The sequence below is a fragment of the Canis lupus genome, chromosome 6, assembly GCF_011100685.1.
Source record: "Canis lupus familiaris isolate Mischka breed German Shepherd chromosome 6, alternate assembly UU_Cfam_GSD_1.0, whole genome shotgun sequence".
Taxonomy (NCBI): Eukaryota; Metazoa; Chordata; class Mammalia; order Carnivora; family Canidae; genus Canis; species Canis lupus.
Window position 1 is genome coordinate 9,419,662 of NC_049227.1, and position 26,516 is coordinate 9,446,177.

The 26,516-nt window shown below is 55.0% G+C and overlaps 5 protein-coding genes and 3 non-coding genes across 17 annotated transcripts; 5 read left to right on the forward strand and 3 right to left on the reverse strand.

Annotated features, from left to right (window-relative positions):
• Nucleotides 1-128: 128 nt before the first annotated feature.
• MBLAC1 (metallo-beta-lactamase domain containing 1) lies at nt 129-1,693 on the reverse strand. Of its 2 annotated transcripts, none has more exons than XM_038539339.1 (2): nt 1,434-1,693; nt 129-1,187 (listed from the first exon to the last, which is right to left on the reverse strand). In XM_038539339.1, the coding sequence occupies exon 2, from the start codon at nt 1,169-1,171 to the stop codon at nt 419-421; it is 753 nt and encodes a 250-aa protein (XP_038395267.1). In that variant the 5' UTR covers nt 1,172-1,187; nt 1,434-1,693; the 3' UTR covers nt 129-418. The 2 variants fall into 2 exon arrangements, with proteins under 2 accessions (XP_038395267.1, XP_038395266.1); XM_038539338.1 differs by having other exon boundaries at nt 1,287-1,693.
• TAF6 (TATA-box binding protein associated factor 6) lies at nt 1,681-15,172 on the forward strand. Of its 5 annotated transcripts, none has more exons than XM_038539324.1 (15): nt 1,681-1,790; nt 10,265-10,481; nt 10,587-10,673; nt 10,817-10,970; nt 11,131-11,187; nt 11,302-11,421; nt 11,652-11,797; nt 11,904-11,981; nt 12,089-12,190; nt 12,297-12,479; nt 12,937-13,011; nt 13,132-13,257; nt 13,752-13,925; nt 14,150-14,347; nt 14,606-15,172. In XM_038539324.1, exons 2-15 carry the CDS (start codon nt 10,326-10,328, stop codon nt 14,984-14,986), a joined length of 2,037 nt encoding a protein of 678 aa, XP_038395252.1. In that variant the 5' UTR covers nt 1,681-1,790; nt 10,265-10,325; the 3' UTR covers nt 14,987-15,172. The 5 variants fall into 5 exon arrangements, with proteins under 5 accessions (XP_038395252.1, XP_038395248.1, XP_038395250.1 ...); XM_038539320.1 differs by lacking the exon at nt 1,681-1,790 and adding an exon at nt 6,252-6,494; XM_038539322.1 differs by lacking the exon at nt 1,681-1,790 and adding an exon at nt 6,424-6,534.
• Nucleotides 1,834-6,201, reverse strand: CNPY4 (canopy FGF signaling regulator 4). The gene is made up of 6 exons (XM_038539340.1): nt 5,946-6,201; nt 3,975-4,101; nt 3,783-3,879; nt 3,428-3,550; nt 2,812-2,929; nt 1,834-2,610 (listed from the first exon to the last, which is right to left on the reverse strand). The coding sequence occupies exons 1-6, from the start codon at nt 6,055-6,057 to the stop codon at nt 2,462-2,464; spliced, it is 726 nt and encodes a 241-aa protein (XP_038395268.1). The 5' UTR covers nt 6,058-6,201; the 3' UTR covers nt 1,834-2,461.
• Nucleotides 15,057-19,162, reverse strand: AP4M1 (adaptor related protein complex 4 subunit mu 1). Of its 2 annotated transcripts, XM_038539325.1 has the most exons (16): nt 19,025-19,162; nt 18,735-18,807; nt 18,550-18,638; nt 18,101-18,207; nt 17,925-18,021; nt 17,683-17,793; nt 17,524-17,604; nt 17,242-17,304; nt 17,069-17,135; nt 16,919-16,972; nt 16,668-16,774; nt 16,472-16,566; nt 16,188-16,232; nt 15,901-15,951; nt 15,690-15,801; nt 15,057-15,589 (listed from the first exon to the last, which is right to left on the reverse strand). In XM_038539325.1, exons 2-16 carry the CDS (start codon nt 18,790-18,792, stop codon nt 15,368-15,370), a joined length of 1,359 nt encoding a protein of 452 aa, XP_038395253.1. In that variant the 5' UTR covers nt 18,793-18,807; nt 19,025-19,162; the 3' UTR covers nt 15,057-15,367. The 2 variants fall into 2 exon arrangements, with proteins under 2 accessions (XP_038395253.1, XP_038395254.1); XM_038539326.1 differs by lacking the exons at nt 16,188-16,232; nt 19,025-19,162 and having other exon boundaries at nt 18,735-18,957.
• Nucleotides 19,104-26,423, forward strand: MCM7 (minichromosome maintenance complex component 7). 4 transcript variants are annotated; one of them, XM_038539315.1, is made up of 15 exons: nt 19,104-19,261; nt 20,356-20,435; nt 20,729-20,893; nt 21,069-21,193; nt 21,280-21,460; nt 21,765-21,902; nt 22,208-22,357; nt 22,541-22,655; nt 22,745-22,876; nt 23,127-23,210; nt 23,506-23,899; nt 24,191-24,274; nt 24,873-25,041; nt 25,775-25,884; nt 26,051-26,423. In XM_038539315.1, exons 1-15 carry the CDS (start codon nt 19,231-19,233, stop codon nt 26,250-26,252), a joined length of 2,160 nt encoding a protein of 719 aa, XP_038395243.1. In that variant the 5' UTR covers nt 19,104-19,230; the 3' UTR covers nt 26,253-26,423. The 4 variants fall into 4 exon arrangements, with proteins under 4 accessions (XP_038395243.1, XP_038395244.1, XP_038395247.1 ...); XM_038539316.1 differs by lacking the exon at nt 19,104-19,261 and adding an exon at nt 19,706-19,785 and having other exon boundaries at nt 26,051-26,252; XM_038539319.1 differs by lacking the exon at nt 19,104-19,261 and adding an exon at nt 20,074-20,097 and having other exon boundaries at nt 26,051-26,252.
• MIR106B (microRNA mir-106b) lies at nt 25,135-25,193 on the forward strand. The gene has a single exon (NR_049336.1). It is a non-coding gene; the product is annotated as a microRNA mir-106b (primary transcript).
• On the forward strand, nt 25,357-25,417 carry MIR93 (microRNA mir-93). Its single transcript, NR_049337.1, has one exon. It is a non-coding gene; the product is annotated as a microRNA mir-93 (primary transcript).
• MIR25 (microRNA mir-25) lies at nt 25,570-25,628 on the forward strand. The gene has a single exon (NR_049338.1). It is a non-coding gene; the product is annotated as a microRNA mir-25 (primary transcript).
• Nucleotides 26,424-26,516: the final 93 nt, after the last annotated feature.

Genomic DNA, 26,516 nt, shown 5'->3' on the forward strand with positions numbered 1-26,516 from the left:
AGATGGATGAAAGTCAAATGACTAAGGTGTTACTTCTATGCCCTGCACCTTCTTGCAGCAAGCCTTCCTCTTAGGAGAAATAAGCAATTGGCCAAAGTGCCCCCCCATTGCAGTTGCTAACTACCAAATTTGCTTGATTATTACTACTAACGATGCACGTTTACATTGGGGCTGCATGATTTTCCACGCAGCTTCCTATTTTTATTTTGGATAACCCCCTCAAGAACATTCTTCCATTTTATGGAGACCCCAAGAGGTGGCACACAGTTGAGCCAGTCCTTGGTCCTCATTTGGCTGCAGAACCAGTGATATCGATGACTGTTCTCGCTAGGCACCCGCCTCTTGCGAGGGCTGGAAGCGATCACCCCGGACTCCTCTGGCGCGCTGACTCTGACTGGGTCCTCTGGTCTTCTGGACGTCAGTTCCTTGGCTGAGGGGCTTCCCTGATCACCCTAAAGGGGGCTCCGTGACCAGGCACGACCACGTCCGCAATGCCTAGGACCCTCTTACGGCTGCGATCCTGGGCCACCGGGTCTTCGCTCAGCGCTTGCCAGGAGTCTTCGTCTCCGCTGCGTTCAAACACATCGCCCGCCACCACCACGGTGCCCAGGGCCGTGCCCGCCACCACCACACTCACGTCCCGCTGGCCCCCATGGCCCGGCGTGGCCCACACCTCGAGCCCCGGGCCCAGGCGCAGGGGCAGCTCCTCACCCAGCCCATGGGGGAGGTAGCGGCCCCCCGGGAGGCAGAAGTCGTGCGAGACCAGCAGAGCCGCCGTGGGAAAAAGCCCCAGGTTCCCGATGTGATCCGAGTGTCCGTGGGTGCCCACCACGAGAGTCACGTCTCCGGGGGCCACGCCCTGCCCCGCCAGGGCCCCCAGGAGCGCCTCCCGAGCCCAGGGGCCCCCAGTGTCCACGAGGATGGGCCCACGGGCCGCCTCCTCCAGGGCGGTTTTCGCCCCACCGCCCTCGGGCGGGGCCTCTCGGTGGCTGGAGGCTGAGCCCCAGGCCTGAGGCAGCACGAGCGTCACGGAGCCGTCCGCCCGGACCGCGTCGTCTACCCCGTCGGGCTCCGCGTAGCCCTGCAGCAGGACCACCACGGAGTAGGGGTCGCCGCGCACCAGCAGGGGCGGCTCCCCGCGCAGCGGCTCGGTCCGCACTAGACCGCTCATGGCAGGATCCGGACAGCTGGAAAAGGGAAGCGGGGCTGTGGGTGACCGTCCAGGGCCTTGGGGTTCCCACAGGCGCCCCACCTTCCAAGTCGGTTCTCTGCCACCCCCCTCGCACCCTTAGATGGTATCCCCCTTCCGTAGTTTCCCCTCAGCGTGAACCCGCCAGTCCCTCGGTGTCTTCGGCCGTCGCCACACTTGTCGTGCGGTAGGTCCTCACCCATCACCCCCCAAAGGGCATCCTCTTTATTTCCCTCATCCTGACCCAAGCCTTGAACGTCGCCTCGTCGCTACTCCTAATCCTTGCCGCACTCCAAGGGAAGATCGGCCCTCGGAAAAGCGCGCGAGATCTTGTCCTCTGCGAGATCTTGTCCTCTGCGAGCTCCCGTAAGCCCGAAGTATGGTGGCCGAGAGGCGCTGCCGCACGCTGCTATTTAATTCCGGGGCGTTCTCCCGCACGAGCCGAGGGGGGTTGCACAGACCCGCGCCTAGATAGTTATCGGCCCCCCCACCCCCCGCCGGCCCCTGCCAGCCTCCCTGGACTGCAAACTACAAAGCACCATTAGCTTCTAACAGCCGGCGCCCAACGGCCCTGTTCTCTGGGCGCTGCTACATCGGCCAGGTATGACGTGTGCAGGGCAGCTGTTTGAAACTACGGGCCCGGCTGATATTTAAAAATATTTTTACTAGCGATTAGAAAATTTGGCACCTGTGAAACTATATGGTGGGCCCTCGGTGAAATCAGTATGAAGTAGACAGATATCTACCCCCACCTAACTTAACATCGCTCCTCATTAGTGTCCCCTTCTCCGGTTTGTTGGCTTGTAGCCTCCTAGACGCAGGCAGTGTGCATAGGTCGGAGAGAATCAATGTCCATGCTGGAGTTTTTAAGGTCTAAAACAACAGACCCCGAGAGCAAAGTGACTCCCAAGACCCTCAGCTCCAGTGCCTTCACTGACCTTTGGTGGGGTGGGGAGTCCTAGAGAGATTTAAAGGGGAAAGCCTTCAATGCTGTCATCACACACACCTGACACTTAAGGGGCTAGATGGCAGGCAAAGGACTCATCTGTTGGAGCAGGCCTTCCACCTACTGCTCCTTCCTTTGTTGCCATAGCTGTGCCATGCTGCACCACCAGGATCCTGCCTGAGACCAGACAGGAGAGAACAGCTATAAGCTCTGGGGTGGGATTACGCACACATACACATACGCCCTTATGTGGAGCAGGGGGACCTTAGATTTCAGAAGGCTCTTCTCCATGATTCCTGCTCTTCCTGGGGACTCAAAGGCAATGGTCAAAGATCCTCTGGGTCATGCTTGGAGTGCCCTGGGGTGTTGATCATCTCTTCCTCTTCCTCCTCCTCCTGATCTTGCTCTTCCCCTTCTGTTTTCTCTTGCCCATCCGTGATCTTTTCCTTTCCAGTCCAAGTTTCCTGTAGACACGCTAGGTTGGGTGATAAAAACCGATTCAGTCTTGTGTATTTGCAAACTATATCAGTGTTACTGTTGACAAATAGTTGAAATAAAGTGATAACAGATGAAAAACCAAACCAAACCAAACAAACAAAAAACCGATTTAGATATTACTCTGGGGGGTAGAGGAGGTTGTGGCCTGGCAGGTAGTGGGCCAGCCCCACACACTTACCAGTTTCAGCACCGGGGAGCACATGACCTTCACAGAGAAAATGCTGTAGGGGCTGCTCCTGATGGTGGAAGTACCAGTCTCCTATGACATCTTCGAACTCCTCCAGCATGGTCTCACACTGATCAAGTGGAAGGGTCAGAAGGGAATCTAGACTGCTGGGCTTTGGAAACCCTCCCCTCTTCACTCCTGTCTGCCCACCCCACCTTGGAGAAGCAGGTAGCCAGGAGACTAAACTTGGCTTACTAGATGTGTGATCCTTATTCATTCAACAAACATTTACTAGAACCTGTTCTGCCAAGTAGGCTATTAAACTCTGTGTCTTGGCTCCTTGCCTAAAAAATGGGAAATGGTAACAGTACCTACCACATGAGGTTGTTTTGAGGGTAAAATGAGGCAGCAGCTGGAAAGTATGCGGCCCAAGTCTGGCACATAGTAGGTGCTCAGTATGTGGTCATAGATATTATTAGCCTCCATTATTACTCCTATAATAATGCTCAGTCAATGACAGGGTCCTCACTCTGCCCCCTTCTCTGTGCTCAGGTGGATCTCCCAAGAATCTAGGTCTCCCATCAGGTTCCTTTCTCATTGCCCTGGGCAGTGCAATATCCAATCCTACCTGCTTCTTGAGGAACGTGACTTCCACACTGGGCTCGTCCCACAGCTCCAGAGGGATCCCCAGATCCACCTTCACCCCCTTCTGCACCAGACCTTTCAGTGTTGCCATGGTCTGACTCTGACCCTGAGAGACAGGAATTTGGGATCAGCCCAGCTCACTGCCCCACCCACCCCCCTTCCCCTTTCTGCCACAGCAGCACTGTCAACTACCAGGGACTGAGAGGTGGGCTCCATGAGGGTGACATGAGGGAGTCTAACAATGGAGAGGGGACACACTCCAGAACTGGAGGGAGATGGGTCCCAGGGATCCCTGTCATTTCTGTAAAGGGGAAGGCTGCTCTAGGGAAAAGTCTGACCTTGGCATATCTCAGTGAACCCTTGCGCTCAGCATGAACACTGTAATCCAGGATCCTCTCACACAAATTCTCCAAGGCCTCTTCCAGCCTTGTCTCTCTGTGGGAGGAGGGGAAACAAAGATTTCTTGGATGCTGTAGGAGCTCCCAGGGCTCCCCCAGGGGTTGGAAGGTAGAGGAGCACCAAGAACTCACGAAACACTGTAAGGGACGTGTCTCTTTCTCTTGCCCGTGTCTAGCACCTGCCCCAGTTCCAGCACTTCTCGAGATCGGCCAGTGCGACTCAGCTCTTCCTGTAGCTCCAGGCTCAGCAGCTTACACACTACATGTCCAAAAGGATGTGAAAGACAGACAAATATTCCAGCAACTCATTCTGTAGATGAGCAAAAGCAGCAGAGCCTAATGGTTACAAGTGCAGACCAGAGCCTGACTGGCTAGGTTAGAATCCCCTGACTCAGCCACTTAATAGCTATGGGGCAATTCTGCTGTGCCTTGGTTTCTTCATCTCTAAAATGGAGATAACAATGTAGTAGAACCTCCTTTGTAGGGGTGTGGTGAGGATTAAGTAAATCAACCAATGTAAAGCCCCTCGAATAGTACCTAGCATATAGTGAACACTGTGTAAGTGTTTGCTTTTATTCTGCAGTTATGTATTGAGCTCCTATATACACGAGACCAATAAGGCCCATAATTCCTATTCACGGGACATTGCTGATGTAGTTGGGGACAGATAAAAAATGATGACAATGTGGTATGATGGGCTCTATGCTAGAGGTTAATAGAGATTTAATCTCTTTAGGAAATGCAAAATTCATTCAATGGTCATTTGACTTCCTGCTAGCTTATGATTCCCTTAAGGATGAGCATTGCATATGCTCCACCACTGTCTTCCATCAACTAGCACCTGACCTGCCCTGAGGTGGGTCCCAGGAAAGGGAATGGCCTATACAGAAGTGCCAAGCAAAGTAAACCCAGAGCAAGTAACAAAAGTGCCTAAAATGTTCCAGGCACTATGCGAGGACTTCAGAGACACAGGTACTCCTTCCCTCCAAGGGCTTACAATATAGTGGGAGGTGACAAAGGAAGAAGGCTTCCAAAGAAATTGACATCTCAACTAAGTCTTTAAGAACCAAATACAGAAGGGAGAGGGTTTTTCCAGGCAGAGGGAAAAACAGTGTACTAAGGTAAAGAGGTGCAAGAGGATAAGGCAGGCTCAGTGATAGCTGAGTTTAGTGTGGCTGACGGATGCGCACGTGGAGGATGGGAGCTGAGGTATGGAAATGTGAGAGAGGTGGACGCCATACAACAAAGAGACTTAGATGCTGTGCCAAAAATGGGTGTATTCTAACCACAATGGGAGGCCTGCAGAGGTGTTACAGAGAAGACTGACAGGACTGGGCCTATAGAAGTAGTGACAGGAGGAGAGGTGAAGTTAGGCTCAGGTCATGCAGGGTGGAGCAGGGTGAAGGGAAGAAGAATCCAGGGAAGAATTAAAGTCAGGAAACCAACACACTAGGGAGCCAGGGCACTCAATGGCCCAACTCTGAAGTGTTTCTTCTCAGCTGCCCCCCTGTCCCATCACCGCCCTCATGCAGCCACAGAAGATGCTGCTCACAGTAAAATCCAAAAGTACACACCCTCTGCAAAGCCTCAAACGTAAGGGGAACCTCCTCCACTTATGTGGCCGCCTCTTTATGAGCTTCAGGGGCTTATTCACGTACCCCCAAAGCCCTCCCCAGGAGAGCGTGGGGCCTGTAATTTGAGAGCGTCGCTGCATGGGTGGAGCAGAGGATATCCACAGGTATGAGCCTCACACCCCCCCCCTCCTGCAGGCTCCCCAGATTTAAGTTTAGTGTCATGGGGGAAACACACTTAAGATGCTCAGTAGAGTGGGTGATCCGGGGCACAGAGTCTCTCAATTACAATTCCCACAGATCGCTTGGGGCTACGCTAGCAAGAAAAAAGCGTACTTCCTCTGGATGTCTCATGGGAATTGTAGTGCCACAGTTGTGGGATAGCGCTATGTGCTCCTCCCCCCCCCCCCCCCCCCCCCCTTCGAATTCCGCCAGGCTCCACCAGAATCTCCCTCAGGTCTAAAAGGAGATTGTCCGGCCCAGACTAAAGAGATGGGCAGAGAGGCAAATAGGAGCCATTCCCTTTAAATACCTTCGCATTTGCTGGGCAAGCGTTCTGTGTCATCGTCCTCCTTCGACGTCCCAACCCAAGCGCCGTACACAACCAAAATGAAAAGCAGCATTCCCAACCGTATCGGTCCCATGACAAAGTGCTGTCAACACCAACAAGCCCTTGCCTCAAACCAACTTCGGGAAGGCAACGGGCCCTTTAAATTCCGAAGGGGTCGGAGGGAACGTCCACCCAGTCAGGCTTGAGATGCGCACGCGCAGTCCCGATTCGGAAGGGGGTGGGGCCTCATTGCGCTGCCCGCAATCCCGCCTCGGGTTTTGTGGCGCCTCCTGGGTCCTGGCCGCTGGGTAGTGAAAGAATAAACTGCAGTAATTGCAGCAGGAGGGTGTGCTCCTTGCTCGTAGACAGAAAAACTCATTTGTTTATACCACTTCAGGCCGTGAGCATAGGAGACTCATTGCAGCTCGGGAAGGGGCAGTGACTCCCTCTCCTTCTCTGCCAGGACCTGCTCCCGAGAGGGGGCGGGGCCAAGATGGCGCCGAGCGCCGGGTGAGCGGCGCTTTGGCGGCGGTGAGAGACTTTTCCTGCGTGGGGCGTTCGGCTGGAGGGGGTGGGTCTGAGTGCTTCCCCGGAGTGGGCCCCTTGAAGGGCCTGTGTGGGAACCTGGAGGAGGACGGTGGGTTGTGTGTCCGTGCGCGTGGGGACTCCGTGTGTGCATGTGTCTTTGCATTGAAGGATGTTGGGGGGATGAGGTGGGCTCTCTGTGCCTTCTTCCCCGCGCTACCCCATTGCTTGGGGGACTCGGCTCTTCCTTGCCGGGGAATCGACTACACCCACGTCTAGCTCAAGTTAACCCTCTTCTGTGAAGCATTCCTGCCGACTCCGCTGACCTGAGGGCTCCTGAGGTCGTAGCGTGTTTTGTGAGCCGTTACCGGCAGAGGGTATGGAGGGTGTTGAAGGGTGAGAACTCGTCAGTGACCTGGGACACGACAGCGTTCTGTATACCCAGCGCCAGGCACGGAGTACATGTTGAATAAATGTGTTCCCGGAACACGAAAACAACGGGACGAGGAGACCAAACCCTTTCGTCCCCGTGCTCGGCCCTCGGCCCTCCGGCACGCCTCCGTCAGCGCCCCGCAGTCAGTCCTAAACACTTTGGACACTACTCTTCCCAACGCCAACGTCAAGCGAGCCACTCTCCTTTTGGCCACGAAGCAGGTCCCAAGCTTGGGCCTAAATCTTGTTCATCTTGATAGTAGTGGTACCGCGTATTTATTGAGCACCTGCATCTCTAAGCCTTATAATTCACTGATTTATTCAACAAATTATTTACTCAGTACAGTGGCTCAGGCACCAGTGTGGGATCCTGTATACGTTGGTGAGCATAACAGATTTCTGTCCACACAGTAGGGGGTGGAAAAGGAAGATGTGGTGGTGATAGACAATTAGGAATGATGCGGTATACATTAGCAGATGTTAAATGTCTTGGGGAGAGAAAGCAGAGTGGGGTTGGAGTGTGGTGGTAAGTAGGGTGTTAGGAATGAGCAGCCAAGCTGGCATCTGGGGCAGAGCATTCCAGGCAGAAAGAAGAGAGCAAAGCCTTAAACCAAAAGCTTGCCTGTGAGGTTTGAATAGCAGGAGGACAGTGGAGCTGGATCAGTGTGGAGAAAGGAAGGAAAGCAGATCAGAGATGTAATGAGGTGAGGGCAAATTGTGAAGGCCTTAGAGACTGTAATCAGGATTTTCGATTTTAGTCTGGTAAATGGGGAGCCATTATAGGGTTTTGACCAGAGAAATGACCCAATCTGATTTATATTTTGATGGAATCACTCTGGCTGCTAGGTTGGGATAGATGTGGGGAGCAAGGGTGGACGCAGGAAGACCTTGTCAGGAGACCCTAGAAGTTAGTCAGGTAGGAGGTAATGGTGACTTGGCTATGCAGTGGGAACAGAGGAATTGGGTTGGATCACCTGGCCAACGTGAGGGCTCAATGAAGAGAGTGCCTGGGTAGATGGCTTTGCTGTGAAGATGAAGAAAACTGGAGCAGGTGGGGAGCAGGAGATCAGGAGTTCAGTTGTAGAAGAGATTTTAAGTCGACAGTTTGATATACAAATATGGTGTTAGGAAGAAGGTTCTGGGCTGAGGATATAAACTTGGCCACCATCGGCCTATAAGCAATATTGAAAATTGAGGGTAGTTGGGATCCCTGGGTGGTGCAGCGGTTTGGTGCCTGCCTTTGGCCCAGGGCGCGATCCTGGAGACCCGGGATCGAATCCCACATCGGGCTCCCGGTGCATGGAGCCTGCTTCTCCCTCTGCCTGTGTCTCTGCCTCTCTCTCTCTCTCTGTAACTATCATAAATAAATAAAAATTAAAAAAAAAAAAAGAAAATTGAGGGTAGTTGACATCACAAGGGAATAAGTGTAGCTACAGAAGAACACCAAAGACCGAGCCCAGGATGCTCCAGCATAAGGCCATGAGAAGAGGAAAAACTGCTCAAGGAAACCAAGAGGAGGGTGGCCAGTGAGGTAGGAGGAAAGCCAGGGGAAGACAATGGAGTCAAGAGTTTTCAAAAGGGAGTAGGTAGCTATAGTGTGTGCTGCTGGTAGGTCAGGTATGATGACAATGGACCATGGACCTTGGGTTGGGCAATGTGGAGTCATTCGTGACCTTGAGCAGTTTCAGGGAACTGGTGGTGTCAAAAGCCAGCTTGAAGTAGGTGCGAGAGGAGAGGAAAGGAATTAGAAAGTTAAGATAACTCTTTCAGGGAGTGTGGTTCCAAGGAGGAGCCGAAAACGGTATATGTTGGAGAGAAAGAAAAATGAAGAAAATACTGTTTTATATTTGTAATTGTGGTGAAATACACATAAGCTCACCATTCTAAATCATGTGAGGCCTACAGTTTAGTGAGATTAAATGTGTTCACGTTGTTATACAACCATCACACCATCCCTCCTTCCAGAACTACTCATGTTATAAAACTGAAACTCAGTTGCCATCAAACACTAACTCCTGATTCTTCCCTCCGCTGGGCCCAACCCAGTTCCACTTTCAGAACCTATGAATTTGGCTCCTCTAGGAACCTCATATAATTGGAATCAGACACCATTTGTCCTTTTGTGGCTGCCTTATTTCACTCAGCATAATGTCCTCAAAGTTCTTCCATGGTGTAGCATGCATTGGAATCTTCCTTTTTAAGGCTGAAAACTTCCATTGTATGCATAGACCAACATTTTGTATTCTTAAGATGGGAGGAATAACTGCATTTTGTAGGCTGGTAGAAATGACTAATTCCTTAGGTTGAAAACTTGATGGTGGTGCAGGGAGGTGGAAGCGGTGTTGGAGTTGGTGAGGGGCTGGAGCACCTTTAGTAACAGGTGGGGGTGCCTGGGCGGTGAAGCATCCGACTATTTTTTTTAAAGATTTTATTTATTCATGAGAGAGAGCGAGAGAGGCAGAGACACAGGCAGAGGGAGAAGCAGGCTCCATCCAGGGAGCCCGATGCGGGACTCAATCCCAGGACCCCAGGATCACGCCCTGGGCCAAAGGCAGGTGCTCAACCACTGAGCCACCCAGGGATCCCAAGCATCTGACTCTTGATCTTAGCTCCTGTCTTGATCTCAGAGTGGTGAGTTCAAGCCATGTAATAGGCTCTGTGCTGGGCATGGAGCCTACTTAAAAATATCTAAAGAGGTGAGAAGGCAGAGGATGTGGGTGCCAGTGCTGTTAGGTTGGTGAATGTGAGAGTCTGTGGAGGTCTCTTCTGATGGCCTGAAGTGAGGGGGAGAGGAGATGTCACTTAGGACAGAGAGAGATGGGGTACATGGAGGTGTGGTATGATTATCCGGCAGTGTGTGCGGAACCATTGGAGGTTCACAGCTACAAGTGTAAAGTGAGAACTGTTTGGGATGGTTGTAGGTTTTTGCATCATGTTCAGTTGTACGGGTGTATAGGCTCCAAGTGGGAGTGTTGTATTTAACTGTGACTGCGTTTGCATCAAGCACGAATAATGGTACAAGAAGAGGTAGGAGAGATGAAGGTATACAAGAAACAACCTTAGGAAACAAGGCCTTTCCACATTCCACATATGGGGAAGAAACCCAGAGCTGGGAGAATGGGAGTACTTGGCTCAGGTAACCAGCTACGGAGTCTAGGGCCAGGATTTCAATTGAGGCCATGTCTATTCTACTGTGCACGGCGCCCAGCACAGAATCAGAGCTCAGCACATTGTGTTGAACTGGATCGGCTTGCCACCTGCTTCTGTTACACCCACTGCTGACTCACATTTCTTTTCCTTTCTTTTTTTTTTAATCTCTTCTGCCTATCCCATCCCCCTGCCAGGGTCTCCATCTCTCCACCCCTGGGGTACCACTCTCTGGAGGAGGGCAAGAGGGGCTCCAGAATGGCTGAGGAGAAGAAGCTGAAGCTCAGCAATACGGTCCTGCCCTCGGAGTCGATGAAGGTGGTGGCTGAGTCGATGGGGATCGCACAGATTCAGGAGGAGACCTGCCAGCTGCTGACCGATGAGGTCAGCTACCGCATCAAGGAGATTGCCCAGGTAGCCTGACCTGCCTCCCCAGCCCTGCATCATATCCATATGCTGCCGGGGGCCTCCTTCTTCCTCAAGCTGTCAGACTCAGGTCCTTCTGTCTCCCACCCCCAGGATGCCTTGAAGTTCATGCACATGGGGAAGCGGCAGAAGCTTACCACTAGTGACATTGACTATGCGCTGAAGCTGAAGAACGTCGAGGTGATGGGGACACGTGGGACTGAGGTTGGGGGGAGGTGGAGGGGCCGGATTGTGAGATCCATCCTCCTAGATACTGCATTTGCCGTCAGCCATTCATCCTCAGGCTCCCTATCATCCCAGTGTCTCTCTCTTTCCTGATACAGCCACTGTATGGCTTCCACGCTCAGGAGTTCATTCCTTTCCGTTTTGCGTCTGGCGGGGGCCGGGAGCTTTACTTCTACGAGGAGAAGGAGGTTGACCTGAGCGACATCATCAATACCCCTCTGCCCCGGGTGCCCCTGGACGTCTGCCTCAAAGGTTGGGGATGGGGAGAGCAAGGTGGCCGGGAGGAGGGAAACTCTGAGATCACTGGCAAGTTGCAGGAAGTGGGAACAGGATGGAAAACAAATTCCTAGGGTGGAGTGACTCCTTAGGGTCCTTGCCCAGCAGTTGAACTTGACACCTTCTTTTCTCGCAGCTCATTGGCTGAGCATTGAAGGCTGCCAGCCAGCTATCCCAGAGAATCCACCCCCAGGTAATCTTGTCCATGCCCAGAGTCCCCCTCTCTCTATCTCCCCTCCCCTCCCCTCTCCTTCCTTTCCATCCCCTGCCACTCTCATCACCCCCGCTGTGACTGCTTTGCCACCAGCTCCCAAAGAGCAGCAAAAGGCTGAGGCCACGGAACCCCTGAAGTCAGCAAAGCCAGGCCAGGAGGAAGACGGACCCTTGAAAGGGAAAGCTCAAGGGGCTGCTCCAGCTGATGGCAAAGGTCAGTACTGCTAGGCCAGGCCTCTCCTGGCTCCTGGCCTAAATCCAGATGGCCACCTGTGAGGTGGCTGAGATCTGGGCAAGGAATGAGGGCCAAAGGGCCCAGGTGGGAATTAAGAAATCTGAGAGGAGCCGGGCCCCAGGTCTCACTGGGTAGGGAGCATAGGTTTGTCTAGTCTGAAGCCTCTCCTGGAGCTTTTGTTTTCAAACCTGTCTTCCCAATTCACACAGGGAAAGAGAAGAAGGCACCGCCCCTGCTGGAGGGAGCCCCTTTGCGGCTGAAGCCACGAAGTATCCACGAGTTGTCTGTGGAGCAGCAGCTGTACTACAAGGAGATCACTGAAGCCTGTGTGGGCTCCTGTGAGGCCAAGAGAGCGGTGAGGCCCCACTGACCACCTGTTTTTACCCTGGGGTTCCTTCTCCTGGAAGTCCCACGAATCCCTTCCTGATTGTCTGCCCCGTCACTCACTCCTTCTCCTGCAGGAGGCACTGCAGAGCATTGCAACAGACCCGGGGCTCTATCAGATGCTGCCACGGTTTAGCACCTTCATCTCTGAGGGGGTGAGAGGACGCAGATGGCCAGGACCCAGGAGGGGGCTCTGGGCAGTAAGAGGGAAGTGGGGGAGCTCCTCCAAGGGTCTCACTGCCCCCTTGCCTCCCTCCCACAGGTCCGTGTGAATGTGGTGCAGAACAACCTGGCCCTGCTCATCTACCTGATGCGCATGGTGAAGGCCCTGATGGACAACCCCACTCTGTATCTAGAAAAATATGTGAGCGGTCCTGCCCACCCACCTTTCCATCCAGGGTTGGGGCACCTTGCTGCCACCAATAGGAAGCCATTTATCAGAATTAGCCAAATTGCCACTTCTCGCCTAGGTGCATGAGCTGATTCCAGCTGTGATGACGTGCATTGTGAGCAGACAGCTATGCCTGCGGCCAGATGTGGACAATCACTGGGCACTCCGGGACTTTGCTGCCCGCCTCGTGGCCCAGATCTGTAAGCATTTCAGCACAACCACGAACAACATCCAGTCCCGTATCACCAAGACCTTCACCAAGGTGAGTGAGAATGAGGGGTGCAGGGGTCCTTGCGGGGCTCAGTTGGTGGGGTGTCTGGCTCTTGATTTCAGTTCAGGTCATGACCTCAGGGTTGTGGGATCGAGTCTTTGTGCTCTGCACTCAGCAGGGAGTCTGCTTGAGATTCTCTCTCTCTCCCTCTGCCTCTACACCCCACTCCCTCAAATAATTAAATCCTAAAGAATGAGGAGCATAAACAGTTTCAAATCTGTATCCCAGGGTGGCGACTAGGACAAAGAGCTTCAGCCAAGCCAAAGGCGGGTCCATGGGTGAAAGAAAAGGACACTGAAAACACAGGGCAGAGGGATGGGACCTGAAACTTGGGCCACATCTGTAATGTCTTAATGATCCACAACAAAAGCGTGTTCATGAGACTTGGTCCTTAACAGTTAGCCTCTCGGGCCCCTTTACCCAGATTTCTCTTCCTTCCCCTTTACAGAGCTGGGTGGACGAGAAGACTCCATGGACCACACGTTATGGCTCCATCGCAGGCCTGGCAGAGCTGGGACACGATGTGAGGCCCTGGCTTGGCGGGAAGCACTGGGGTATCCTGGGGCCTAGTGGGCAAGAGCCCCCCACTGGGAGACCCTGTGGTGACCCAAGGCTCCTGGCTTCTCCCCTTACTTTCCAATAGGTGATTAAGACTCTGATTCTGCCACGGCTGCAGCAGGAAGGGGAGCGGATCCGCAGCGTCCTGGATGGCCCTGTGCTGAGCAACATCGACCGCATTGGAGCTGACCACGTGCAGAGCCTCCTCCTGGTGACCGGAGCCCCCCTCCCTCCCTGCCCTCCCCCATGTTCCCACCCTTCCCCTACACACACAGAGGTACAGTGTTCAGCCAGCATCGCTTGTCTTTTATTCACTCATCCCATTTTTGCCTCATATATTCAGAGTTTAATACTGTTGGGTAGATGGAGACCAAGGCACCAAGAGATTAAGAAAGAAGTAAGAGGTCTTAACCCTCAGCCTATGTCCCCCGGACTGGGCTGCCCCCAAGGTTTCTGCATCCCTGTGCGCCATTCTGTGCAAGGTGTCCCCCTATAGACCAGCCACCCCTTAAAAACCACCAGCGTATTCAGCACGTTGCCCCATTACACCAGTTGGTGCTTGGGTTTTCCTCTCACGCACACTGCTGTCCCAGGCATCTGGGACACACAGAAATACCAGGCACTTTCCTTTCTCAGCCTTCCCTGGCACACTTTCCGAGGGTCCCAGCCTTTCCACCTACCGGCTTTCCTTTGCTTTCTCTGCAGAAGCACTGTGCCCCTGTTCTGGCAAAGCTACGCCTACCACCTGACAATCAAGATGCTTATCGGGCAGAATTTGGGTCCCTTGGGCCCCTCCTATGCTCCCATGTTGTCAAGGCCCGGGCCCAAGCTGCTCTGCAGGCTCAGCAGGTCAATAGGACCACTCTGACCATCACTCAGGTCAGTGATGGGTAGGAGGGGTTTGGTGGAGAAACATGCAGGAGGGCGGGACAGGGCCATGGTTCCCTTCAGGGCAGGGACTCACAGACACAAGCTTGGTTTTGTAAAACACAGGGTCCTCTGAGCAGTGTTGGCTGAGTCTGGGCCCTCTTTAGTGAGACCTGCTGAGGAGCAGCAACAGGTGCCTTTCCTTGCTCTTAGACCTTGATGCTTTCTTCTTGCAGCCCCGGCCCACTCTGACCCTCTCACAGGCCCCTCAACCAGGCCCTCGAACCCCTGGCTTGCTGAAGGTCCCTGGCTCCATTGCATTGCCTGTGCAGACACTGGTGTCTGCGCGAGCTGCTGCCCCGCCTCAGCCTTCTCCTCCCCCAACCAAGTTTATTGTGATGTCGTCATCCTCCAGCGCCTCATCCACCCAGCAGGTACTAGGAACCATGTAGGACCAGGGAGGGTGGGAAGCATGACCAGGGTTACCTCCAAGTACCCCGTTCCCTCTATGCCCAGAGAAAGGAGCTGGAAGGGGCATTTTGAGAAGGCCCACAAGGCCATGGCTGCTTGTCCTGAGCGTGGCGCTCAAGTTAGCAGCAGCCTCTAGGCTCCTAAGGACCTCAGCATCATCAGCTGTTCCTCTGGAGCAGGTGGATCCTCCCCCATGCAGTGTCTTTTCTTTCTACCCCCAGGTCCTGTCCCTCAGCACCTCAGCCCCCGGCTCAGGCTCTACTACTACCTCTCCCGTCACCACCACGGTCCCCAGCGTGCAGCCTATCGTCAAGCTGGTCTCCACGGCCACCACTGCTCCCCCCAGCACTGCGCCCTCTGGTCCCGGCAGTGTCCAGAAGTACATCGTGGTCTCTCTTCCCCCTACAGGGGAGGGCAAAGGGGGCCCCACCTCCCATCCTTCCCCAGCTCCACCCCCATCCTCGGCCCCCTCCCCACTTGGGGGCAGTGCCCTGTGTGGGGGGAAACAGGAAGCTGGGGATAGCCCCCCTCCAGCTCCCGGGACTCCAAAAGCTAATGGCTCCCAGCCCCCTGGATCTAGCTCTCCTCAGCCTGCGCCTTAATGCTGTCACACATCTGCCAGCCTCCTGTCCCCAACTCTCTCTCTCTCCCACATACACACACACACGTATATATGCTGGGTGGAAGGAAGTAATAGTTTGCTTCCTCCATGTTATTATTATTATTATTATTTTTTAGATATTGTACAGCCAGTTCCTCAGAATAAAAGTTTGATTTGTAAGTTCTGATCCACCTCGTACCTTCCTGTGTCAGGTACCACAGGAAGGTCAAACTTGTGGACCAGGACTGGTCTCCTGGCCTCTCAGGACTCAGGACTCTTCGGCCAGGTCTGTAGCCACAGGCCAGAAGGGGAGAAAAAACACCCACCATCCTCCATTCCACGGACTACCATGTTTGCTGCCCATGTCCCCATCTGGAGAGCCTCAGATCCGGATGACATAAGCATCGCTGTGGCTCAAGTGTCGCACCCACTTGTGGGGGCTGGTGCTGCCACAGGGTCTGAATGCCAGCCTGAGGAAGCGAACCTGGAGGCCTGAGCACGTGTGCCGGGGAAGTTCAAAAGAGAGGCTGGCGGGGCCCAGGCCCAGAGGGGCCGTGGTAGAGTGTCCCTGGCCAGGAGGCCCAGGGAGGCCTGGAACATCCATCTGTAAGGGACAGAGGCCAGGGAGGCTCACTGTGAAGAGGGACAGGCTGGGGCTTAATGTGGGGTGGAAGAGAGGGTCTTAGAAAGTCAGCAGCTTGTACCTGGAAGAGGCCCGACAGCTGGGAGCCACCTTGAACCTGAGGCAGGTCCCAGCGAAGTGCTCCCTCCCCCAGCTCTGCTTTCTGCTCAGGGCCACTCAGCTCCTGGGACAGGCTGCAGTTTGAAGGAGACAGGCACTGCGCTCAGCCCCAGCCTTCATGAGGCAGGCCAACTCCCTACCTCCCCAGTCCACTCCGTGGCTCACCCACTAACCTGACCACCCCTCGTGGCAAGGGAAGGTGCAGCCTGACATTGAGAGCTTGGCTACAAAGGAAAAAGGAAGAGAGTCAGCCCCCGGAAGGCAGGGACTCGTTCCCACTCTTAATGTCACAGCTGGGGCTCAGCACAGTGCTGCCCCATCCTCTTCCCAAGCCCTCCTGCCTCTAACTGAACAGGATTCCGAAGCCAGTGGATGCATCTGCAGGTGGGAGCAAAACATATGTGAGCACTGTGTCCCACCCCACAGAACAGAACCAGGCTTGGCCAACCCCCACTCATACCTCTTTGGGGGCAGGTCACATCGTAACTTCAGGTAAACCTGGAGCCTGGGTAGAAGGGCACAGTACTGTTATGCACTGGCAGCTCACCATCCCTGCCCGGCGCCTCCATGCTGGGTGGGTCGTGTCCCAAGCAGTGAATCCACTAAGGGCTGAGTCCCTGTGCCAGGAGGGCATCTTTTTCTGACTTCGGCCCTATTACCACCCCTCCTCCACAATGAGTTTGGGGAACATCTCTGTATCAGCTTAGACTTCAGAGCAGTTGCAGGACAGGAAAGTGGTCTCACCTGCCTGAGCCTCGGTCCCACTGCACAGAGGGGAAGAGCCTGAAGGGGAGCGGGGAGGGGAGGTCGTCTGAGAGTTGGTACCGCATCACTGTCAGCTGAGACCAGATAGGAACGGAGATCAGTTTGGTCTCCTCACCCCTGAACTGCCTCCCTTCCCCGTGGTGGACAGAACATGCTAGGCCAGCCCAATCCTGACCTCGCCCTGAGGTGGCTGCAAGCGCAGAATTCGATGAGACTCAAACTCTTCCAGAAGCACCGAGCTGTGAAATGAGACCTCGTCCACCCGGATTCCTGGTCCATAACCTGGAAGGAGAGAAAGTCTCCTCCTCGAACCCACATCATGGGAGGGGTGAACACCCAGGGGAGAGCCGGGGGAGAACCTGTCTCTGTGTTCCAAACAACTTCTGGCAGTGACCTCTATGGAGGAGAGCAAGACCTACTTCTCACCTCTCAGTTCTGACTTCCCCACACAAAATTCTTCTGTCAGGCCAATGCGCATCTCTGTCAGAGGAAAGAATGTCAGAAAAGGCTGCCAGATACCACCATATACAGCACTGAGGAGCTGTCTGTCCCAAGCCCCGCCCTGGGACTTCTCACCAGAGCCACTGGGAAGAAAGCTCTTGAGCCGGATCTCTCCCTGCACGTCTACCTTCAGCAGTGAGCCCTAAGAATGGCACAGAGGTCAATCCCCAGGTGACACAGCCCCTGCTCCCAAAACATTTCCCAAGTGCCATCTGTCCTCAGTTCCAGACTTGGGAGCCCAAACTTACATTAGATGCTATCAGCACAGACAGCCTCTCAACCACATCCAAAAACACTTCATTCTTCTGGCTCTGAGGAAGAGAACGGATTTGGACACTTGGAGGCTGAACAGCCTGTGTTCTAAAGTGGACAGGCAGAAGGGACAGGGCAGTGGAGTCTAGGACCCGGGGGGGAGGGGGGACACACGGGTAAGGAAAGGGATTATCCACATTTGAGGAATACCAGGCTCTTGGTCTCTCGTGTCCCAGAAGAAAAATCAGAGGATCTGAATCCATCACGCCCCTGCTCACCTGGTCAGAGCGGCTGGCCAGGACCGGGCGGCTGGCTGCAGTGCTGGGGGCCACTTTGCTCTGCTGTGTCTCAGCCCCAAACTGGAAAGCACCCAAAGCTAAGATCTTCAGGTTTCACAGTACCCACCAGCCCTCCTCCTCCTATTTCCCTCAACTAACCAAGCCAACGCTGCTGAGGTCAAAGAGGCTGAAAGGCTTGCTGACCACAGCCTCTGTCTGGATGAAGTTCCTCAGCATCTCCATGGATGTGGTCTGCACATAGCCATAGTCCTGGGGGCAGAGGAAGGACAGCCTTTGGGTGGTGAGTGGAGGAAAAAGGTGAAAGTGAATGGACTTAGTTTTCCCACCCCAGCCCACATTTGCAGGGCACTGGGCACTTGGGGGAGACCCCTGGCCCTCACCAGCACTTCATCCAGGAGTTCGTAGACAAGAGCCACGTTTCGGGAGATGGTCCCCTCACTCAAGGAGCCACAGTAGTCGCCCAGGAGAGTGGCCAACCTGAGAAAACAGGGCTGTGTGTGCATACCCTTCTACGGTCGTATCCCCGCGCCCAGGTGCCCAGCCCTGCCCTCCTCACCGGGAGAGCAGCTCTAGAAGGCTGAAGGGAGAAATGTTTTCTGAAGTCGTGGCTACCAAATAGAGGCCGCTGTGTCTGATGTGAATGAAATGACGGTCATCGTGGTGCTGAGGCGGAGGCGAGGAAGAGAGCGTTAGGAAGACATGTGATTAAGGACCCGCGAGACTTGCTAGCGGTGGGCCTTGGGGCGAGCCAGGCACCTCGCCCCCGCCCCGGGACCCAGCTGCCTAATGTGGAAGTGGAAGTGGCCCTGGTACCTACCCCGGACTGGCGGAGCTGCGCCCCGTAGAGTGTTAGCGCTCCAGAAACTGTCGCTCGGATTACTTGGCAGAACGTACCCCCCGCCCCGCCCGCGCCCCCCAGCGGCAGCTCTCAGGGAAACGGTCCTGGGAGGAAGGAGGCGCCCCCCAGCCCTCCGGGAGCCTACCCCAAGCCCCGCCGCAGGTTACCATGACAACCGGGGACTCATCTCCGGGCAGTCCCGTCAGCTTCCGGTAGAAGAGCTCGGCCACATCCCGACCGCCACTGTCCCCGCGGACTGACCGGGTGGAAGGACAGCTAAGGAGTCGGCGACACGGGCGGGCTCTAGGGCACTACTCCCACCCAGGCCTCCCGCCCCGCAGGTCAAGGATACAATCCTTGTAGATGAGCGGGTCCCCTTTGGAAGACAGAATGAAGAACTGGGAGATCATGGTGGTTGGAGAGTCCGCAAGGAGACAGCGAAACTTGGGCCTGCCCCGCCCTGCGGCCCCGGAACAAAAGGACGCGCGTAGGCTGGTCCTTTAAGAGCAATTTCTCTCGGTCCGAGCCAGCTCGGACCGCGGGAAACCCGGCGCCCGCCCCGCCCGCCCCGCCCCGCCCCGCCTCGCCTCTCCGCAGCTCGGGTGCCCGCGCCGCTGCCCCGTCACTCAGTCCAGACTCGCCTGGTGATTGGCCGAAGCTATGGCCTGCGGGAGAGTGGGAGGGGCGAAGGGCCTCCTCTTTGATAGGCCCGCACGCGGCGGCGCCCGTCACGTGGGGGGCGACGTTTCGCGCCAATTTCGGTTGGTCGGCAGGAGCCCGCCGCGCGGACGCTTTCTGCTGTCCTGGGAGTGAGCGCCTTGAGCCCGCCAGCTGCTGCCGCACGGGCGATGGCAGTTAAAGACTACGTGCTCGAGAAAGGTGAGGATATGCAAACTTGGGAGGAGCGGCCTGCGCGGGAAGCCTGCGGTCCAACACCTGTTGGCGTGAGCCGGCGTCCTGGGGCCCCGGGGCGCGCGGCCAGAGGCAGGGTCGAGAGGCTGCAGGGCAGAGGCAGACGGTGCGTGGGAGGCGCGCGGGCCGCGGAAGTCGAAGAGCCAGTCATGCCTGGGGAAGGAGTGGCGGGTCGCGGTGGGCGGGGGAGGGTCGCGCCCAGGAGAGACCGGGACCTCAGGAGACCCAAAGGGCTTTCCGCCCCCAAGGACAAGGACCCCGGGTCCCCCCTCCCTGCGCACCCTTAGACATTCGGAGCGCCCGCGCCCTCTCGAGACGCGCCGGAGTCCCGGGGGCGGGCGGGCCCCGGCCGCTGAGTGCCGGGATTGGCCATTTTAGGCCAACCTCTAAGCGGAAGTGAAGGCGGGCGGAAGTTGCGCGACGTCGCTGGAGGGAGTGTCGTCTGTAAACAGTGTCCTTCCGCGCCGCGGCCTCGGAAAGAGCTGCTCAGGGTGGGGGCGTGCCTGAAACTGGGGGGCTTCGCGGGAGGCCGAGAAAGGAGGTGGTCGGGTGGGACGGAGTGGCCCTTGACGAGCCGGCCAATCGCCGGACGGGCTCCCGCCCTGGGCGGAGGAATCCCGGGCTGTGAGGCGGCTGCATCTGGGCCCATGTGCTTCTTTGTTTACTAAGAGCGGAAGCAGTGGCGGGAGAGGGGGTGGGGTGCAGGCTGGGCCTAGTGGAGAGACTGAGGAGACCGAAGAAAAAGAGGAATCTCAACGCGTGGAAGAAAAACTGAGAACCTTGAGCTCAGAGCGTGTGGCGGGGTGTGAAAGGCCTTTGGGAACGAGTACTGAGATTTGTAACCAGGGGAGACACTGGGATTCCCTGGGGGAAGGTTGTTGGGTAAAGCTCCTGACTGCCCGGGGCCCCTTCTCTAGGTGAGAATAGACCTGTTAGAAGGAGTTCTGCTCTACTTGGTAAGAATTACGAAGTAAAAGCGAGTTTTTTAAAGAAGCGTATCAAGGGGTTTTGTGGTAAAGTATCTGAAAGACTCATTCTCATGATTTACGTTTTCCTTGCAGAAAAGGTTAAGAAATTCCTACAAGAGTTTTATCAGGATGATGAATTTGGCAAGAAGCAGTTCAAGTACGGGAACCAGTTGGTGAGTCATAGAAAAAGTGGAGGGAATGGGTGGTTGCTTAAGGAGCTGTAAGAGGTGGCCTGGCTTGCTTCAGTAAGTGTACATGTAGGTAACAGCTTCAGTGTGATTCTTAATATTTAGTAAGTGGAAGTCATTCTGTGTGGGTAATGAGCAGTGTGCTCTTTAGAAGTTAGAGGGCTGTCTTTGGGGGGCTGAGAAGTGAGTATTGCTTTGTCTCATGCTTCTTTCTACCCTTGTGGGTGGGGGACACTGCTGACCATGGTGTACACAGCTCTGTCTCGTCCTTACCCCAGGTTCAACTGGCTCATCGGGAACAAGTGGCAATGTACATAGACCTAGATGATGTAGCTGAGGATGACCCTGAGTTGGTGGACTCCATCTGTGAGAATGCCAGACGCTACACCAGGCTCTTTGCTGATGCTGTACAAGAGCTGCTGCCTCAGTACAAGGAGAGGGAGGTGAGTGGTTGCAGGACAACACAGGGCAACACAGGTTGCTTTCCAGAAGCTTCTCAGATGCTGGTTTTTCAGAGTTGGCAGAAAGGGGGCAGTAATTTCTGCCTGGTTCCCTTTGTGGTCTTTCGTTCTCTAGTCCTGCCACACGTTTTTTCTTCTATCTTTCTTTTCTCTTGAGGTGGTAAACAAAGATGTTCTGGATGTTTACATTGAACATCGGCTGATGATGGAACAGCGGAGCCGCGACCCTGGGGCAGCCCGAAGCCCGCAGAACCAGTACCCTCCCGAACTCATGCGCAGATTGTGAGTGGTCTCAGCGAGGAAGGCTGTGGAAGCTTGTGCAAGCTTGTGCTTCAGAACCTTTGTAATGACTCTTTTCTCTCCCTTAGTGAGCTCTACTTTCAAGGCCCAAGCAGTAACAAGCCTCGTGTGATCCGGGAAGTACGGGCTGACTCTGTGGGGAAATTGGTCACCGTACGTGGAATTGTCACTCGTGTCTCCGAAGTCAAACCCAGGATGGTGGTGGCCACTTACACTTGTGACCAGTGTGGAGCAGAGACCTACCAGCCGGTATGTAGGGAGCAAGGAATAGGAACATATTTAATTGTTAGTGGTTTGCCCCAGAATTACTTTTAACTCCTGGTAGTTATCTGTTGTTTGCTGTGTTCGTTATGAAACACAACTGTGTGTTTACTTATCATTGTTTTTCTGGTCCGTAGTGGTCTTTCCATCGTCCTTTATGGGTTTTTGGTTCCTATGCTTATTGACTCAGGACAGGTCAAAACGTTGGCAGTGTGCGATGTGTGCTATGGGGAAGAGGAAATGTTGACTCAGGTGACGGACTCATGGCTTTTTGCTTTTTCTTGCATTCTAGATCCAGTCTCCTACTTTCATGCCTCTGATCATGTGCCCCAGCCAGGAGTGCCAGACCAATCGCTCAGGAGGGCGGCTGTATCTGCAGACACGTGGTTCCAAATTCATCAAATTCCAAGAGATGAAGATGCAGGAACATGTGAGTTTGTGGTATGTGGCCCAGGGAGGGTGGGGTTCTGGTGTCCACTTAGGTTCTATAGTCACAGAGCAGAAGAAAGAAAGAACAAAAGGGGCTAAGGCAGAGAGGTCACCTAGAGTGGGAAGGAGGTTTAACTTGAACTTTATAGTTGAGTTGGGAAGGCGCAAAAATCTTAGGCTCCCTCCAGTCGGTTCATCTGAGGCTGAGAAGTAGGGTATGGGATGCCTGGGCCCGAGAAAGAGGAGGTCCTTATAGATAGGCTTTGTATTCCTTTCTCTGTGCCCATGGGTCTTCTCCCTTTGTAGAGTGACCAAGTGCCCGTGGGAAACATCCCTCGTAGCATCACCGTGCTGGTAGAAGGTGAAAACACAAGGATCGCCCAGCCCGGGGACCATGTCAGCGTCACTGGCATCTTCTTGCCCATCTTGCGCACTGGGTTCCGACAGGTGGTACAGGTGAGAAAAGGGCTTGAAAGGAGGAGGAAATGTTCCCCTTTCTCCACTCTCACCGCCTCCACAGAGAATTGTCAATGATAAAGTAGCACATAAGGTTTTTAAGCAACTCCTGAGGGAATCCTGTTAACAGGAACATTAAAGGGCCTTCATCCATAAAGATGGCCCTGGGTTTTCTTGCCCAAGGGTCTCCTCTCTGAAACTTACCTGGAAGCCCACCGAGTTGTGAAAATGAGCAAGAGTGAGGACGACGAGTCTGCGGCTGTAGAGCTAAGCAGGGAGGAGTTGAGGCAAATTACAGGTGAGTCCCCTGGGGGAGCCTGGGAACACAAACTACTTCCTGGCCCCCACCCCTCATCCCTCTCCCAAATACTCTGAACTTTTCTGCAGAGGAAGATTTCTATGAGAAGCTGGCAGCCTCCATCGCCCCGGAGATCTATGGACACGAAGACGTGAAAAAGGCCCTGTTGCTCCTGCTGGTGGGAGGGGTGGATCAGTCTCCTCGGGGCATGAAGATCAGGGGTAAGGTGGGGAAATGAGGGGATGGTTGGCAGGGAGCAGGATGGCAAGGACCAGTACCCTGTGACACAGATCAAATCTGTGATGCTATGTCCCGGGACAAAAAAAAGAGTTAGCCTCTTGGCTTCATGGGCCTGGGGAGGGATGAGAAGAAACGGTACTGGTTCCTGGGCAGAATCTCAAAAGAATTGGTCTGTTGTTTGGCACTTGCATGGACAGAAGGCTCATCTGGGGGCTTCACCCCTTCTTCCAGGCAACATCAACATTTGCCTGATGGGGGACCCAGGTGTGGCCAAGTCCCAGCTGTTATCCTACATCGATCGCCTGGCACCCCGCAGTGAGTAGCGGAATCCTGGGAGGGGTGCATGTACCAGATGGTGGGACCCTGGCACTTAGTCCGTCCCTTGGGTGGGGGTGGGGGTGGGGGTGGGGGTGGGGTCAGGGAGGAGAGGGCTTTCCATTGCATACACTTGATTCTTCACTGCCTCGCAAAAGCCTGAACCTAATAGGTCGGTAGAGTGCTCCCAGGAAGACCTCATTTCAGCCCTGTTCTTGCTTCTTTCCTTGTTTTATTCCTTTTCCTCTTCCTTAGCATGTCTGCTTTTTTTCCTGTTCCTGATCCTGCCGTGTAGGCCAGTACACGACGGGCCGGGGCTCCTCAGGAGTGGGGCTCACAGCGGCTGTACTGAGAGACTCTGTGAGCGGAGAACTAACCCTAGAGGGTGGGGCCCTCGTGCTGGCTGACCAGGGAGTGTGCTGCATTGATGAGTTTGACAAGATGGCCGAGGCAGACCGCACAGCCATCCATGAAGTCATGGAGCAGCAGACCATCTCCATTGCCAAGGCCGGCATTCTCACCACACTCAATGCCCGCTGTTCCATCCTGGCCGCCGCCAACCCTGCCTACGGGCGCTACAACCCTCGCCGCAGTCTGGAGCAGAACATACAGCTTCCTGCTGCGCTGCTGTCCCGATTTGATCTCCTTTGGCTGATCCAGGACCGGCCTGACCGGGACAATGATCTCCGGTGAGTAAAGCTCAGCACTCCAGGGGACACACATCCCTGATGATCCGTAGGGAAGGAGAAGACATTGGAAACTCCTCGGTTCCCTACTTACAGAAATTCCCTTCTTAGTGTGGGAGCTAGACCATAGTTCTTTAGGAAAATGGAGGTCAGGAGAGAAATACTGGCGAGGGTTTTCTGAGAGAGACTCCCAATTGCACTGTGAAGAGATGGTAGAGCTGAGGCATGACTAGAGCCGGGCACAGGGTGTGGAGTCCCAAGGAGGTGGTTTCTATTTGCCTCTGCTCTTCCCAGGTTGGCCCAGCACATCACCTACGTGCACCAGCACAGCCGGCAGCCCCCAGCCCAGTTTGAGCCGTTGGACATGAAACTGATGAGGTAGGAGAGCCAGGGAGAAAGGCCAGGATGCACGTGTCCCCCCACGTAGTAGCAGTTGGTGCCGTGTGTGTGTCTTCGGGAACACAGGGTGGTTTTCACTATCGCCCCACGTCTGGGGCTGAGGGCACTACATGTCTGGGGCTGAGGACAGGGAGTCTGGGCACCCCCAACCTGGCCTCACAAGAACCTGGCATCAGAACCTTTCACACCAGCTGCCAGTCTCCAGGTGGAGGCAGGTTCAGATCTTAAGTGTAGTTGGATGCTGCTCCAAATATTTGCCTGTTTGCTCCCCAGGGTCTGTCCAAGGGGTCCCAGTAATCACTTAGTTCTCCTTCTCTGTTACCTTGTTCTCTTGAAGTAAGAGAAGTCCTAGCTTCAGGGAGGGGGACTTGACCATCTTTTATGACAGATGTATTTATGTATTTTTATGTATTTATCTTATCTAAGTCCTATAAAAACTCTTGGAGAACTCCCATCAGTGATGTTCAAGCTAATTTGTTTTTCCCCCACTTATATGGCAGGGAGGGGTGTCCTGTAAGTGTTTTTCTTAAATGGAAAACTCTGGGTCCTGCTTTCCCGGGAACCTTCTCTCCCATAGACGTTATATCTCCATGTGCCGGGAGAAGCAGCCCACGGTGCCTGAGTCCCTGGCCGACTACATAACAGCAGCATATGTGGAGATGAGGCGAGAGGCTTGGGCCAGCAAGGATGCCACCTACACATCAGCCCGGACGCTGCTGGCCATCCTGCGGCTGTCCACCGCCCTGGTGAGCGTGGTGGGGGGGGGCCATCCGCTGCTTACCGGGCCCCCGCCTGCTCCGCCCCAGGCCGCCTCCCTCCCACTCAGGCCCTGCCGGTGCTAAAGTGCTGACAGTGCAGATAGCGGTCCTCCGTGCTACCGCACTGTGGGTACTTGCTGCTCCGGCAGGGCACGCACGGCGTTCCCGGAGGGAAAGGTCTGCGCCCACCGTTCCAGCCTCACCACGGGATGGACAGGGTCGCCTCCACTCCCTGGGACGTAGGCCCCTCACTAGAAAGCGGCCTTTGTGGCCGCACGCCTCGGACCTTAGTCCCGGGGGCTCCAAAGTGCTGTTCGTGCAGGTAGTGTGATTACCTGACCTACTGCTGAGCTAGCACTTCCCGAGCCCCAGGGATGCGACCTCTCTGCCAGTCGCCTTCTTGGCCGAGCTCCCCCTGCCCTGTCTGTCCCGCTGTGGGGGAGCCCCCGGGGGGAGCTCAGAAGGGTCTGGTCTCCCTCCCAGGACAGCTGAACCCCGGGACTGGCCAGCGTTGAGAGGCGGAGACTTGGGCAATTGCTGGACGCTGCCCGCGCATTGCACTTGTCTCGGTCTGACAGTGCCGGCCCCGCACTGCAGCTGCTGGGCGGGGGGTTCTCCTCTCAGGGTTGGGGGTGCCTGGCTTCCAGCCACAGCGAGGGGGGCTCCCTGACTTGCTTCCATTCCCTCCTCCCGTTCCCATCTCTCCCTACCTTCCCCGCAGGCGCGTCTGCGGATGGTGGACACAGTGGAGAAGGAAGATGTGAATGAAGCCATAAGGCTAATGGAGATGTCAAAGGACTCCCTTCTGGGCGACAAGGGGCAGACGGCGAGGTGAGTGGTATGAGCGGAGAAGGCAGCAGGAGGTGCCTTGACTTTCTCGAGCAGACTAATCTTTATCTTTACAGATTCTGCATCCACACGGAGGGGGGATGTTGGCCTCAGATCCTAACACTGGCCTGGGGTCCTTTGCTCTTACACAACACCCATGCTCTTCCAGGACCCAGAGACCCGCAGATGTGATCTTTGCCACTGTCCGGGAGCTGGTCTCCGAGGGCCGAAGTGTGCGGTTCTCAGAAGCGGAGCAGCGCTGCATATCCCGAGGCTTCACGCCTGCCCAGTTCCAGGCGGCTCTAGATGAGTATGAGGAGTTAAACGTCTGGCAGGTTAATACTGCCCGGACACGGATTACTTTTGTCTGATTCCATCCAGCTTGTGAGGCATTGGGGTCCCCCCTTGTGCTGACCCACCCCTCCCTCAAGAGACCTCATGATGCCTTTGAGGGGAAAGGAAGACCCCCCCCTTTTCTCCTGAGCTGCACTTGTTTTATTCTTGCTAATAAAGTGTTTGTAGATTGCTATATTCTATTCAAACAGGGTATTATGGGTTTTCTAGAGTCTCGTTCCCTTCAGTGTCTTACCCCATATACTCCATAAATTTACGGAGTTAAAGCGCCCACTCTGCCT

What these genes read in the sequence shown, in the direction of transcription:
- MBLAC1 (XM_038539339.1), bottom strand. Translation starts at nt 1,171, where the DNA reads ATGAGCGGTCTAGTGCGGACCGAGCCGCTGCGCGGGGAGCCGCCCCTG.
- CNPY4 (XM_038539340.1), bottom strand. Translation starts at nt 6,057, where the DNA reads ATGGGACCGATACGGTTGGGAATGCTGCTTTTCATTTTGGTTGTGTAC. An exon ending in CACGTCCCTTACAGTGTTTC is followed by an intron (nt 3,880 to 3,974) that starts GTGAGTTCTTGG and finishes CTCCTCCCACAG; the next exon opens with AGAGACAAGGCTGGAAGAGG. An exon ending in GTTCACTGAGATATGCCAAG is followed by an intron (nt 3,551 to 3,782) that starts GTCAGACTTTTC and finishes CCTGTCTCTCAG; the next exon opens with GGTCAGAGTCAGACCATGGC.
- TAF6 (XM_038539324.1), top strand. Translation starts at nt 10,326, where the DNA reads ATGGCTGAGGAGAAGAAGCTGAAGCTCAGCAATACGGTCCTGCCCTCG. An exon ending in CCTGTGAGGCCAAGAGAGCG is followed by an intron (nt 11,798 to 11,903) that starts GTGAGGCCCCAC and finishes CTTCTCCTGCAG; the next exon opens with GAGGCACTGCAGAGCATTGC. An exon ending in GCACCTTCATCTCTGAGGGG is followed by an intron (nt 11,982 to 12,088) that starts GTGAGAGGACGC and finishes TCCCTCCCACAG; the next exon opens with GTCCGTGTGAATGTGGTGCA.
- AP4M1 (XM_038539325.1), bottom strand. Translation starts at nt 18,792, where the DNA reads ATGATCTCCCAGTTCTTCATTCTGTCTTCCAAAGGGGACCCGCTCATC. An exon ending in CCCGCTCATCTACAAGGATT is followed by an intron (nt 18,639 to 18,734) that starts GTATCCTTGACC and finishes CCACCCGGTCAG; the next exon opens with TCCGCGGGGACAGTGGCGGT. An exon ending in TTGCCACGAGGGGTGGTCAG is followed by an intron (nt 15,802 to 15,900) that starts GTTAGTGGGTGA and finishes TTCAAACTGCAG; the next exon opens with CCTGTCCCAGGAGCTGAGTG.
- MCM7 (XM_038539315.1), top strand. Translation starts at nt 19,231, where the DNA reads ATGGCAGTTAAAGACTACGTGCTCGAGAAAG. An exon ending in CCCGAACTCATGCGCAGATT is followed by an intron (nt 21,194 to 21,279) that starts GTGAGTGGTCTC and finishes TCTCTCCCTTAG; the next exon opens with TGAGCTCTACTTTCAAGGCC. An exon ending in GACCGGGACAATGATCTCCG is followed by an intron (nt 23,900 to 24,190) that starts GTGAGTAAAGCT and finishes TGCTCTTCCCAG; the next exon opens with GTTGGCCCAGCACATCACCT.